Raw genomic sequence first — 15,497 nt, forward strand, 5'->3', positions numbered from 1 at the left:
ACCCTTTTTCTAGCCCATAGTACAATAAACTGACACACAGCCTTAGACAGTAAATGTGAAAATTAACTTTGCTGACTCTCTCAACTTCAAACAGGTGTAGCTCTTTCATTTTTTTTTTTTGTTGTCAAATTTCAACAAATCATGCATTGTTTTGGAGGTTTTTTTTAATCGAGAATGTCAAAATATAAATAACTCATTTTTAAAAATTTCCTCATTCCGATTCAAATTCCTAGCACATGTACTATTTTGGGACATATTTTTTGCATGTGTCATGAAAAGTCTCCTTTCTGAACAATGCTCCTTTGACACTGGATTACACCTTACTTAACCGGTATTTATTTTCCAATTGTAGTATTATTTATTTTATTTAATGGTACTTACTGGAGCTTTTTTATCATGTGTGACTACCACTAAACTAAATAAATGATTTTGGGCTCAAGCACAGATTAAACTCCACAAAATAAAAATCACAATGGAGAAATTATCTGTGTTCAACAGACCACCACTCATCGCTTCAATTCTCAAGCTTAAACACGTTTTTATAGGCTTAAAAGTGACTACAAAGTCACGGTGAAGAAATATCAGTGAAAAGCAGTCATACAGCAATTTACAGGAACTACTGGTGGTGCAAGCAAGAACAAGTGAGATGCAACTGTGAGGGCGGTCAGGATGCAGACTGGTGACAACAAACTAATGCAGTTAACATGCGTGAGGGAAGGGTCAGAAACTAACCAGGACTTGGGGAAAATGCCACGAAAGATGACAGGAACACCTAAAAAATCTATTTATGATTTTCTGATGATTTATTATCTAACATGGGATATTAAATACTATCTCATCCTATTCTGATATGACTTTAACATGGGTTAAGTGCTTTTCCATATACTTGTAATTGACATGTAGCTGTTTGATTTTTTTGCCACTTGCTATTAAAAAGTTATATAAATACTGAATGTAAAAACACTCAAATCTAAAGACTAATGTAAAATATGCAAATGTGTTGTCGTGCCAGGAGACAACAGCTGTATAATCTAACATACTGTATGAAACCTCTAATGGTTTAAAATATACTAATGTAGTGTTTATGATGCTATGATAGCTTGTGCTTTATTTACATACATTTCAGTTACCACAATTAATTATTCAATTGTTTTGCTCTAAACACATAATGCACTGTTGTTATCTGATTAGAAGAAATATGACATCATAAGTAAAAAAGACCAAATGCCCCTTAAAGGGATAGTTCACCCAAACAATGAAAATTCTATCATAACTTACTCACCCTTATGTTGTTACAATTCTGAATAAATATCTTTGCTTTGATTAACACAAAGGAAGATATTTTGAGAAATGATTGAAAACAAACCAATCAGGAAAAAAAATAATTTTCCAGTATGAAAAAAGAATACTATAAAAGTCAATGGGGCCTCTGATCTGTTTGGTTACAAACATTCCTTAAAATATCTTCCTTTGTGTTCATCAGAACAAAGATATTTATACAGATTTGTAACAATATAAGAGCGAGTAAATGATTACAATTTTTTTCTTTTTCTTTGGTGAACTAAAATGTTTTTGGGGGGCATTTGGTCTTTTTTCTTTAATGATGTCATGAAGTTAATTTCTGACACTGGGGGTGGGTGAGGGGGGCACTAAAACTTTAAGCAAAAGCATTATTGAAGGTAAATTTATTTACCATCTGTGTTTTGTCGCGCTCTCCATCCTTCACCATTCCAACCGCAGAAATCAGGGAAAAGAAACAAAGATAACAGATATAAATGTTTTAAGTGCTGAAGAAACAGCTCAGTTCATGTTGTGTAACATCATTGACAGAATGTGAAGGAGAAACTTTTCAATTTAGTCGCTATGAAATACTATATGAAGGATCCTTTATAAAGGACACATTCATATCTGTTATTTTTGTTAAAGGAAAACACCACTTTTTCAATATTTTACTATGTTCTTACCTCAACTTAGATGAATTAATACATACCTATCTTTTATCATTGCGTGCACTTAATCTTTGTGAATGTGTTAGCATTTAGCCTAGCTCCATTCATTCCTTAGGATCCAAACAGGGATGAACCCAGAAAAACATGGAAGTGTTTGGTGGCTTCTAAATTCATCCCTGTATGGATCCTAAGGAATGAATGGGGTTAGGCTAAATGCTAACACATCCACGACGCGCCGCACAAAGATCAGTGCACGCACCGAAAAAAGACAAGGATGCATCCATCCGTCCAAGTTGAGGCAAGAACACAGCAAAACATTGAAAACAGTGGTGTTCTCCTTCAAAGCTGTCATATTCTGATCTCTTAAGTTCAATATATGGGGTTCTTGCACCAAAAATGATGGAATTTCGCTTTTGACCACAAACATACTTTTCTCAAACTGAACATTTTTAATGCGTTTGTTTTGCTGTGACGGTAACAAACCTCCATACTGGACATTTTTATTTGGGTAGCTACAGTAGTTCAACACGTGACAGTTTAACTTATCAAGTTGTTTTTTCTGTCACAATAGCAGTTGTCACAAAAATAAAGGTTACTGAAGTTCAGTTTAAGCTAATGCCCGTTATAGCAATGCTAAGATTGCAACATGTAGTTATGTGCTTGTCAGACATGTGTAGCCAAAAGTGTTTGCATTTATGCACTTGCTTACAGTAGATTAACTAGCCAGGGTCTGACCTCTCTATGACCAATAGAATGTAACAGGCTTTTTGCAACTCTACAAAGTGACTTGATCTCATTCACTTTAATAAAAACTTGACAAACTTCGGGCAACACCAGCAATAGTGACCGTTGGTGACAGGAAGTGGACATTTCCAGATACGCAACAAAGTTGAGAAAAGTTAAACTATATGCAAATGACAAGCAACTTTCGGAAGCGACTACCAATGAAAGTAAAGCAGTGGAGCTCACGTCATCCAACTTCGACAGCTACTGAGAGGACGGTTACTCATTTGCTTAAAGTGGTTACTACTACCTACTGAAAAGACTAGCCGGTTGGCTAGTTAGTCTTCCAGCACGGTTTTAGCTTGATAAGCTGGTGCAATAGGCTGGATTTAGAGGGGGTTTGGACACTTTTTAGCTGGTTGGGCTGGAAAGTTACATAATTAGCAGATTAAACTTCTTTCAAAAGACAAAGGAAATATATATTTTTTCATGATATGTCCCCTTGGTTGTATAATAGTGACAGAATAATTTCAACTTATCACTAATGGGACTAGTAATAACATTTCTAAGGGTTTATATCAAACCAAAACTTCAATTCTATGTAATGTTAATTCATAGCCTTAAAATTCACCAAATTAATATGAAGAAATATTTTTATTATATTTGAATTTGAATTTAGTGAGAGACACTGAGTTCTATTAACTACAAAGCTTGCAGCTTGCAGATTCTGTACAGTTTGGGTCATGGACAGCAGGGAAAACAACTGCTAAATGCAAAATAATTATATAGCCATGCATATAAACTAACATTTAAAAGTTTCGGGTCACTTAATTAAAAGGTTTCTCATGATCTTTAAAAACTTTTGATCTGAAGGCGAATGCATGAACGTTTGAATTAAAATGGTTTTATATTACTGGAAAAAAACCTACAGTAATATTGTAGACAAACAATGAAGAAAAAGCAGTCCAGAATACATCAAAACTCTTCAGTACAGTTTGAAAAACATCTCAGGTTGAAACCTCTAAAAGCTGTTAGATCAAATATAAATTCAAATAGACAAAGGGTGACTACACCAAAAAATGTAAAAAAATAAAATAATTTATTATAAAGGGCCCATGGCATGAAAATGTTAGCATTGCCACTTTGCAGGTGTCAGCAAAAATGTGTCGTTTTGGGTGTTCTTTTAAAATCCAAATGAGCAGATGAAGTGCAAACACTGATCAAAATGATGGTGGTTTGATGCAATTCAAGCTCAATTGTGCTGTCAATTATTTTTCTCTCTCTCTCTTTCTCTCTGCACTAAATGGCAGTGCTGTGGTTGAATAGTGCAGATTAAGGGGGCGGTATTATTATAATAAGAGCTCCTTATGACATCATAAGGAGGCCCATATTTCAATGACCTAAATTTTGCTCACACCTACAAAGTGGCAATGCTAACATTTTCATGCCATGGGCCCTTTAAACTAATTTCAGTCACAACATAAATCCCATCGATACATCTGTATTATAAACAGTTTTAAATGTAAGTATTTATTTTAGTATTTATCAGTATTTATTCTAAAATGTGTATTAAGTGCCCATAAACCTTTGTCTGGTAGTGTAGTTAATTTACTAATTAAGCTGATCAACTTCTGTAAGTGAGTAGAAAGCACTTTTCATATCTTTTGCCGATGAAAGGCTCTGCTTATAGTCAAAAACTCAATGAGTGCTTGCTGCTCATTGATCCGTCCATTGCAAGCCAGACAAATTAGGTAACGTGAAATCCACATTTTCAACTATCAACAAAACAACACAAATGAAAAAGAAAAACTGACCCAGACTACATTAAATATTGAGAGATAAAAATGTTTTTTTACCGACCACAATGTGCAGTAAATGACAGTGCTGGAGAAAACTTTAAAAACAAAGAGAAGTGCAAAACCAAAGACTGTAAATCTTCCCATTGTTGGGATTATGAACTTCAGAGCAATGCATTTTGTAATAATTACATAAATGTTAGCTTTAGGGACATTTTTGTTCACTTCTACAATAAATATATTATATATAGTTTGGTTAGCACTTGATGTCCAATGTAAAATCTGCCTGAAGCAAACCCGCACTATAAAAGAGAGACTCAATGATGAAAAAGGCCAAAAGTTTGTATTGCAGGTCTGCACCGGCTCAGTATATATTAGGACGTCAAAAAAATCTTTGTTATTTTCTGGTCTCACACCAGCTGTGAAGAAATCTTTTTTTTTCACACCTCTGCAGAAAACCCACACTGAGTCATGTATTGATTTTATATCCTGTGAAGCGCCTGATCATGTTTGTCAGAAACAGTGATGGATGGTGTGGATCATACAGGAATTACTCACAGATTATATATAACATTGGAAAGAGTGAGGGTGGGCAATACCATTAAAACTTTAATGAGCTACTTCATCTTTCAAACCCAAGCTGAAACTACTATAAATGTCCACATGTTAAAGTAATATTTCACTCTGTCACCATTTCTTCACCCTCTAAATATATATGATGCAATTTTTCCTTGAAACACAAACATGGGAATTTGCATTCATAGTCACCAGAGGCTGTCATTTTCAAAACAATGAAAAAAGCAACAAAAACATCAGTGATGATGCTTTTAAGTGTCCCTAAAGGCACATGACAGCATTGTGTAAGGAACAAATCATGCATACAGCCTGACTTACTTTTTTTTAATATCTGTAAGTAGGGTTGTGCCGATAGACGATATCATCGTCCATCGTGATGGTTGACTGACATCACGATGGAGAGTCACCATCGTGATGCCACGCCCCCTCCCCACTCCGCTGCGAGTCGACATACACTTACTCTCTTCTATATAGACTATAGTTAACCTAATATCTTTGCGTGAATTGCTCTATAAATTAAATAGAAAATATAACTAATGCATATATGCTATTTTAAATACTGTAGTCTATGCCTGAGACGTGACGTGTGTTAGTCTGTGAAAATATCCTGTCAGGCATTTGATCTTGACTAGGGATGGGCACGGATATTCGAATGGCAATAATAATTCGAATTTAAAAAATGCTATTCGAATGTTTGTTTGTCTTTAATGTGCCACCAAAGGGTAACAACTTATTTGATGCTTTTTCACTTCATCTATACTGTCTTTTACAGACTTAAATGTAAAATATACATGAACATTAATTTGTATGTATTTCTGATTGTTTGGCAATGCAGATTGCAGACGAATTTAAGTTTTTCCTTTTATCTCCGGGTTTGTCCGCGCCGCGCCGTATTTGGCTACTGGCTCAGTGAGGGCTCACGTGTTATTAAACGTGCTTCTCCGCCGCCCGAATCAACACATCATGAGAGATTTCTGTTATAAAGTCTACTTTATTTTGTTAATAAGGAGACAGACACGGAGAACGAAATGAAACGGAGAACATTTATTATATGCGGTGCTCTTTTGAAAATGAACCGGATAACTGCACATGGCAGTTTAAAGCAAAGCATTATTGTATCTAGTCAGAAGAACGGGCTTTCACCGAAGCAGGTAGGATAAATACGGTTTTCTTTATTCACAAATACATGTCAAACTAAACTGAGAAGATATTTAAATGGCGACTGATCAGTCGGTTATGTAGATGTGTTTTTTCATTTGCTCCGGGCTCTTGGTGTTTTGAGTCTGTTTAAATGATGATAGCCTACTTTGTCAAGTCCTCAAACTTTAAACTTAGCAAGTCCTCAAACTTCGCTTAGATTTGGGGTTAGTGTATAATATTTGGTATAATATAATGTATGTAAGATCAAACAGTAATGAATTAATACTAACGACCGACTTGAAACTAAGGATTTGACTAGACTTCGCTCCGCATTAAGTTTTAACGCATTTTTTTCTGTAGGATATTTTTTAAGAAGAATTTAAAATATATATAAATAAAATATATTTTTTTACAATGTTTTCAACTTAAAAATACATACATATATATATATATATATATATATATATATATATATATATATATATATATATATATATATATATATATATATATATATATATATACATACAGAATATAAGTTTAGCTTGTTGTGGATATTTCCTAATTAAGCCTTCTGTGAAATTATGACAAAATGAAAAATACAAAACACGCATGTCTTAATTAACATAATTTAAATAAACGAATATTCGTTCTTTAAGAGCTTAAATATTCGAAAAATTAAATATTAAAAGTAATAGTAAATTACTGGTAATAGTAAGTTACTGGAAAATGCCCATCCCTAATCTTGACATGGCCGAATCTTGTCTTTTTACATGTTGTACATTTATCTTAAAATAATTAATTTTGTACAAGAAAACAGCCCATATTAATCATTTATTAGTAGCCTATTGTAGTGTCTCGGGAGATCGTGCTCATTGTTACATTGAGGCTATACTGCACTGAAGCGGCAGATTAGGATATAAACCCAGAATTCAGCGAACGTCAAGAACAAGAAAACGGGAACAACACTCCGACCGAAACGCGGGATTTACATACACAGACCATGTTTAAATTTCGATGTGTCTGGCCCTGTTCACTTTGTCTAGTTTTAATAAGCTGCGGATTGAAGTGCTGGCTGCTCCCCGCGGTGCTGAAGACCCGCTCTCTGACGGAGTACTGGTGGCACATAATGCACAGATATTTACGTGCAAAATTTGGAAAGCGCGGAGGAGTCGTTGGGTTAGTAAAATAACGAAATTATAGCTTTTAAATAGAAAAAAATATTTATGTAAAGAGATTAAAAAGTGCTTAAAAGTGCACAACTCTTCTTCAGTGGATTAAAGCTACTTTTCCCCCTTATGTGCAACCTATAGTAGTTGGGATAGTAAAATAACAAAATAATAGATTTTAAGTACAGAATAGTATTTATGTAAAATATATATTAAAATAAAAAGTGCACAAGTCTTCTTAAGTGGAAGTAATAAAGTAAAATAACGAATAATAATTATAATAACGAATAATAACGAAAAATTAAAATACCCCCCTCCCACCTAACGATATCATCGTCCATCGCGAGGGTTTACGTAACCATCGTCAACTGCCAATTTATGGGGACATCGCCCAACCCTATCTGTAAGTATTACGATTTTGTATCTCAATGTGTACTTGACACTAAATAAAGACTAAAATATTGACCTCTTCCTCAAAGAAATCTATTATATGCCCATACATTGTAAAAATTCCTTGTTGCACTTACATTTTTAAGTTTAATCAGCTTAAATTGACAATTCATTTCAACGTTTTTGACTACACTGTAAAAAGTAGGATCTTAACTTAAAAAAAAAAATCAATTAGTAGCACTTTATATATATATATATATATATATATATATATATATATATATATATATATATATATATATATATATATATATATTTTTTAACTTACATTTTTCACCTAAAGTGAAACTAAAATAACATTTTAAATTGAAAAAAAAAAAAAATAAAAAAATAAATAAATATATATATATATACACACATATATATATATATATATATATATATATATATATATATATATATATATATATATATATATAATAAAGTGTTGGGTTTTTACAGTGTATCAAGGAGTTGCTATAAATTATAAAAATAAAGTTGAAATAAGCTAATTTATTAATTTATAGCAGCTCCTCACTAGTCAAGAAAGTTCAAATAAATGGTAAATTCAAGTTGATTAAACTTAAAAAAAAAATTAAGTGCAACAAGGAATTTGTAGTAATATGGATAATGGTTATAGTAGCCTAGTTTAATACGGTTTCCCTATTATGAACTAAACATGTGTGTACTATAACCTGTCAATGTGAACTGGAGCTGTTCATTCATTAAAAATGTATTTTTATATTCCACAGAAAAAGCAACAGCTTGTGTTTGTCTGGAATCATGTGTGTGCTAGTAAATATTCACATCATTTACATTTCGGGCTGAACTCTTTTTTAATATAATTTACATACTGAACACAATAATAATTGCTTGGGAACATTGAAATTAATGATAGACTGATAGACTCGCCAGACCAATGAATCAGACATATTTGGCCAACATCTACCTGAACATGGCCACTTTGCTAAATTTGTTTAAATTTGTGATCCTGTCTGTAAAATCAAGGCTAAAGTCTCTTAATTTGATCATCAAATTTTTGCACATTGATTTCAATCTTTGTCTTGATCTTAATAAATATTAAACATATCAAGGTTATATTTTCACAGTATGTTCTTTAAATTATGTAGGAGGATATATATATAAATAAACAGGAAACCGTAGTCAAACGACTTAGTTTATTTCTCAGATATCTATGATTTGCTAATTGCTATTGCCAGTCAGAGGCAAGTGACATTGGGGCATAATTTTTTGAACATTTGGGTACAACATGTAAGATGAATCATCAACATTTTGGTCCATTTTCCCAGAAACAGCATGACTATAATATACTTTTTATAAAATATTTGCAGAAAGTTTCAAACTTTTAACAGCATACAAGCCTTAAGGCAGGGGTTCCCAAATGTGTCATTGTGCGACCCACTTAGACAAGTAAAATCTAGTCAGGACACACCAAAATATTTTTTAATAAAAATATGCTGAAAAAAATACATTCATTGTTCTGTTTTAGATTTATATAATTTAGATTTTCAGTGACACTATATAACTAAAATGTAAGTGTAATTGCAAAAATACCTGATATCAAAACCATTGTCATTAAAGGAAAACACCACTGTTTTAAAATATTTTACTATGTTCTTACCTCAACTTAGATTAATTACTACATAGCTATCTTTTTTCAATGCGTGCACTTAATCTTTGTACAGCGCTTCTTGAATGTGTTAGCATTTAGCCTAGCCCCATTCATTCCTATGGCTCCAAACTAAAGTTTTATTTTGTGCCTGCCACCATATTTACTCGTGTAACTACTCATGTAACAGTCTTTAAATAGAGAAAACATTGAAGTGTTTGGTGGCTTCTAAATTCATCCCTGTTTGGAGCCATAGGAATGAATGGGGCTAGGCTAAATGCTAACATATTCATGATGCGCTGTACAAAGATTAAGTGCACGCATTGAAAAAAGATACAAGGTATGTATTCATTTGTCTAAGTTGATGTAAGAACATCGTGAAATATTAAAAAACGGTGATGTTTTCATTTAATAGGACAAAACTGTTTTTGTGTCATTCACTGCAAGTGACTTTGCACGACCTATCTTTCCCACTAGTGGGTCCCGACGCACAGTTTGAAAACCCCTGCCTTAAGGTGACCTTAAAGATTACAGAAAACCTAAAACTCCCATTACGGTTTAATGGGCTCATATATCAGCATTACATCAGCCGTCCTGCCAAACCACTCAAAAACCCTGTACCGTTTTCCCACTAATCACAGAATTATACAGGAACGGAACAGGACAACCCTGACATCATACACGGTTTCTATGTTGTTCACTACTTGATAAAATGAGATATGAAGCATTATCTGTCCAAACCTGTCTACTGAGTCATCCAGCTGTTAAATGAAGATGAAAGTGTACTGCATGTGTGTGTGTGTGTTATATGTGCTCACCCTCTACAGCTCTTTTGAAGAAAACCTTGCAGCTGCCACAGGTGAGAACCCCATAATGGCATCCTGAAGCTTCATCCGAGCACACCAGGCAGATCTTATGACTGTTCGTGGTGGGTTTGACTGATCCAGACGCACTGGAGCTGCTGACCTCAGGTCTTCCCAAAGAGCTACAACAAAGAAACAAGGTAGCACGATGTTAGTTTAAGACTTATACACAATCTATTTCATTTGTGACCCTTCCTTTGAATTTTTTTTGCCATTTTTGCCTTTATTAAACAGTGAGTAAGGAGAGGACAGGAAAGTACAGGGAGAAGAGAGTGGTATGGTATTGGCAAATGACCACAAGCCGGGAATCAAACTTGGGTCGCCGAAAGTGCAAAAGCACCACATGTCGGACCACTGCCCACTACACCATTGGCTCTGACAAACAATGAAAGTTTAAATGAAGGGTTCCCACACCTTACTTAACTTCAAATTCAAGGACCGTTGAAGGACTTTCCAGGTCCAATACCCTCAAATTCAAGGACTTAATGTGGGGACACATTTCAAGTGAGAGCAAAGTTACATTGTGTTACCTTTTTAAGATACATTGTTACAGTTCCCTTTCGAGGGAACTCGCGCTGCGTCACTGCAGTGACACTTTGGGGACGCCTGCAGAAGTAAGTGCGTCTGAATGTGTATATAAAATTTTACCAATGGTGAACCTTAACGACAAAGACAGGGTGACGCAGGAGCCAGGAAGTATATCGCTATCTGAAATATTTCCAAGACAGCATTACAAGAATGCAGGAAGTATGGCAAGGGAGACGCAGCGTCTCGTTCCCTTCTCAGGGAACAACAGTTACATATGTAACCCGAGACGTTTTCATTTGTCGAACACAACTTTGCCAAAAAGCTTTTTGGTATAATCAACATTCGCATACAGAAGATATTTAAAGAGAACAGTTTAGCATGTGTGCTTAAAAAGTCTCAACATTTTTTGATATCATCCTAAACTACACAGGGAATAATATGGACTTTTTCCAGAAAAGTTTTTGCATAAAATAGATTCAAGAACTTTCAATGACCTGTATCTATGTATGTATATTTTCAAAAACTTCCAGAGGCCTTGAATTTTTTCCCCAGATTCATAAATTTTCAAGAATTTCAAGGACCCGTAGGAACCCTGTAAATGACTTGTACATAGTTGATTATACTTAATTTTACAGTGCATTCACAGTGACCAGAGAAAATAAAATAAAATAAAATAAGAAAAAGCAACGAAAAATCCATAACATTTCTTTGGAGTCCATATGACAAAAGACCTCTCCAGAGATCACTGCATCTTTTCACTTGTAAAAAGGCTCAAATATGGCTCTACTATCTTAACTAGGGATGCTCATATCAGTTAATTTTCCCGACCGACAACCATAGCTTCTAAACCGAACATTAACGGTTAACTTATACGATTTTAATATGAAATTGTCATTGAGTAAAAATACAGTTGACGGTTGTCTGTGAACTAGTAAAAACAAAAGATTTAATTTGAACGTACAAACAGCAGCGCCAGATCAACAACAGAACCAGGATTCATACATTATCAGATATTCACGTAACATTACCTTATTAAAAAGCACGCGATCAGTCCAGAGGATTAATATCCAAAAAGGGCAGATTGTCTCCGTTTCATCTACCACAGTGGTCATTTCTAAAGCAGGATGCTTTTCAGAAAGTTATGCTTTTGCGTCGTCTTTCTCCGTTTGTGCAAAAAGAGAGATGTTTATGGACAGGGTCAGAGGCCATCAGTGAACGTCTGTCCGGATGTGCGTGAGACGGACCGCGTCATCTTGCCCGGACACGCGCGCGTCTCCATTCAGCTTCCAAACACGCATACAAATGATTTCTCATACAAATGATTACTTTATCAGACCTTGAGGGCAGCTATAATTTGTGTCATTTACAGGAAATTCACAAATTAAAGATAGAAAAAGTGGCGAAATGTCTGTCGGTTCATGACGACACGCACCATGTATTAAGAAATATTTTATTTTATTTTAACTGATAATGTTAATCGGTCATAAATTCTTACCTTCGGTTAACGGTTAAACGGTCCCTAATCTTAACAGGCTAAATAACATCATCCTGAATAATCCATGGAGATCAACAACATCACAGCTGTTGTGACTCTCACAGGACACCCAGAACCTCACCAGGTCTCATCCTCTCTCCAAGGTGGAAACTCACACTCTTTGGTATTTAGCAATCAGCATTGTAAAGGACAACACCCATCTCTCTACCATTTTCCCCACCCGCCACTATCATTTGAAAGAAGGTTCAGAGGCCTACAAACGTATGAGGCGTATAAACTTCTGCAAAGGGCAACCAGCCATGCCTGACACGAGCCATTACAGAGCTACATTAAAACCTTCACTGTTGTTCTGTATACGTTGCACATATTTTTTTATACATTTCTATACATACATATGCTTACCTGCCTAGGGACTAAGGCAAAATGTTAAGTTCTCCCTCATTTGTAAGTGCATTTTTTGCATTTGTATGATTCATGTGGTTTTTCTGTGTGGGGTTAAATAAGACTAACATAGCCATATTTATATGTAAATAATAAACTATATGTGATTGTAAAGTATGCACTACTGTCTCCTTTATTGACTCTATTTGTACAGCTGTGACGTCCTGCACTTGCTTGGTGTTTAAAAAAAATCTCTTTCTCTCTCTCTCTAATTGTATTTGTCTGTATTGTTTTATCACTGTGTTCATAGTAGATTGCCTAAAACCTCAACTTAAGCATTTCAATGTGCAAAATGTCACTGACATTGTACATACAGTATAATAAATAAACTTGATTGGATAAATCTGTCCAGTTGTAGTCTTGTAAATGTATGTATGTGTTACGCCTCACGTGCCACAAATCTACACCAGACTAAAGTTATACGTTTCTGCACTGTGGTTTAGGAACACTGTGTTCTTCTTTCTTTACTCGCACGTATTGCATTATTTGACCTGCATTGTTTTTTTCCAGGTTGCCCCATCATAACAAACCTGAAACATAATTCTGGGTCACAGTTCGCCAGATGAAAACCACAGATTTCTATACTAGAAAAAAATTGTCAAAATCTCTACCCCAGCTCTTTAAAAAGCACACATTTCTACACCTTTGAGAGTTCATCAATATCTCAAAGGTACATATTGGTACCAAATGTATATACATATCTGTACCCAATGGTACATTTTTGGACCTTTTTAAAGGGTACTGCTCCAGTGACAGCTGGGGTAACTCTTTTGACCATTTTTTCTAACAGGGTACATTTTCATAAAAAATTCAAAACAAAGTTCTAATAATCTTATGTTTGTAGATGCAATGTATCTTTTTTATATCTGTAAATATCTGTACTTTTCTGACAGTGAGGATATAAGGTTTTTATTGTATTTGGTTTAGCAAAATTGCAAATGGTTTCAACCACGTCACTTTTAACCGCCAGTCTTTAACCACACGCCAAACCTCTGACTACAGGCAAATCTGGTGCAAAGTGTTTTTTAGCATCACGTCTCTGATCGAAACTGTTGTTTTGTCACAACATCTCTTTAATTCCTTTATTGTTTATGCTTTTCAAACTTAAGCATTTGCTTTTCAATAAGTTAGATATCACAGATGTAAACTTGTATCTAAATGTAACTAGTAATACGATGATGTTCTGCATTGCTTATCATAGTTGCATTATTCAGGACAGTTTCATTTCCAGCTATTACAGTCATATTGTTCACACATTTTCCTAAATTAAAATTATAACACTGTTATATTAGGTGGTGGGGCCAGGGGGAAAATTGGCAAGAACAAACTTGAACTACTGAACTGACTGGTACATCTGAAATCAATGATAGCACACCCCAGAACGGCAACAGTTAATTGAAATAATAATACACGTCTGAATGAATGTCACATGACAGCAAAATGATGTGATCAGATTGTATAATCACACACACACACATACTATACAGTATCTACTGTAGATCTACTGCACGTCCTTCAAAGGTTGAATAACCTCATAAACTTGACAAAATCCAGCCACTGTAAGGCTGAATTGTGGCCCCAGATATAGCAGTCTGTCATTGACATTTAAACCGCTCATGTCTAAAGCTCATGTCATCTTAACATTCCACATGTGTGTTGGCCGTGAGACTACTTGTAGTAACTAGCTGCCGACTTATACTTCAGAAAGCTCATTTTCATTGTCGGCATAGTGCCACTATGTCGTCGTAATCAGCCGTCATTGTACAATGCCTATACAGCGTCATTTCTGCACTGTGATGAAGAGTTTTTCTTTTAAAGCATATTCCTGACACCTTCTCAGGTAACCAAAACGGTCTTACTGGTTAGCCAACATGCCAACACTGCTGTATTTAGCTCCCATCTGCACAAACACATTAAGCCATTTGTCAACTGATCGGCAGACTATTTAAAAGCAGACAGGTTTGTAATTGCGATCGGGTAATACCTTCCCGCCCATCTGAAAAACTATAATAATTGGGATAGTAGTATCGGGTTGCAGAATACTGTAATAGCAAGCCTTCAAGAATGTTTGTATGTTGATACAAACACAAGTCCGTGTCTGACCTAAAGTTAGGTTGTGATCAGACAAGAACTGGAAAGATGACACTGGTAATAAAACGATGAGGCAATCTGGAAATTAGCTGTCAGCCAAAATCTCTTACAAATGCCTAAATGGAAGGGCTGTCTCATATTTTGGTATGAGTTAGACATTTTTGGCAATATTTGGTCTTATTTTTTAAACTGGGGAAATTAATACTACAAGTGATAAGATATTGGTATTTATTTTGGCATTTTTACTGATAAAAAACAAATACTACCGATGGTAAGCTATTGTGATACCCATGCAGAAATACTAGTGATGCCATATCATTCCTAAAATTGTACTAATGTATCAAAGTGTTAGGGCCGTTCACATTTTGTGTGTCTCTTTCCTCCTCCTTTCCAAAGTTTGCTGTTGCTACGCAACCATGAGCCTCTCCATCGATTCATTAATGGGTCTCCATGCATTGTTTCCTCTTGTTTACATGATACAGTGTTGATAGGTAAATAGTGAAGCTGATTGGTTGGCCTCGCCCTGCAGTGCTGACACGACATTCTGGGTGTGTCTCAATCAGCTCCCTTGTTCAGTAGTAAGGGCATCTGGCATTTTAAGAACTGTCTTAATAGCAAAATCCTTCCAGTGCACTGGAACGTTTATTCCCTAAAAATTCCCACAATG

General features: G+C 35.0%; 1 protein-coding gene across 2 annotated transcripts in view; it reads right to left on the reverse strand.

The window, feature by feature from the left end:
* Nucleotides 1–15,497, reverse strand: part of LOC129423195 (glucocorticoid receptor) — an 80,869-nt gene that overhangs the window by 27,231 nt on the left and 38,141 nt on the right. Inside the window, exons 3-4 of one of the 2 annotated variants that reach the window (XM_055179413.2) lie at nt 10,231–10,397; nt 1,694–1,720 (exon numbers count right to left, since the gene is read on the reverse strand). In XM_055179413.2, the coding sequence (XP_055035388.2) occupies nt 1,694–1,720; nt 10,231–10,397 (194 nt within the window). The remainder of the gene's footprint in view (nt 1–1,693; nt 1,721–10,230; nt 10,398–15,497) is intronic. The other variant, XM_055179414.2, reaches the window with a different exon arrangement.

Source organism: Misgurnus anguillicaudatus, chromosome 9, assembly GCF_027580225.2.
Source record: "Misgurnus anguillicaudatus chromosome 9, ASM2758022v2, whole genome shotgun sequence".
Taxonomy (NCBI): Eukaryota; Metazoa; Chordata; class Actinopteri; order Cypriniformes; family Cobitidae; genus Misgurnus; species Misgurnus anguillicaudatus.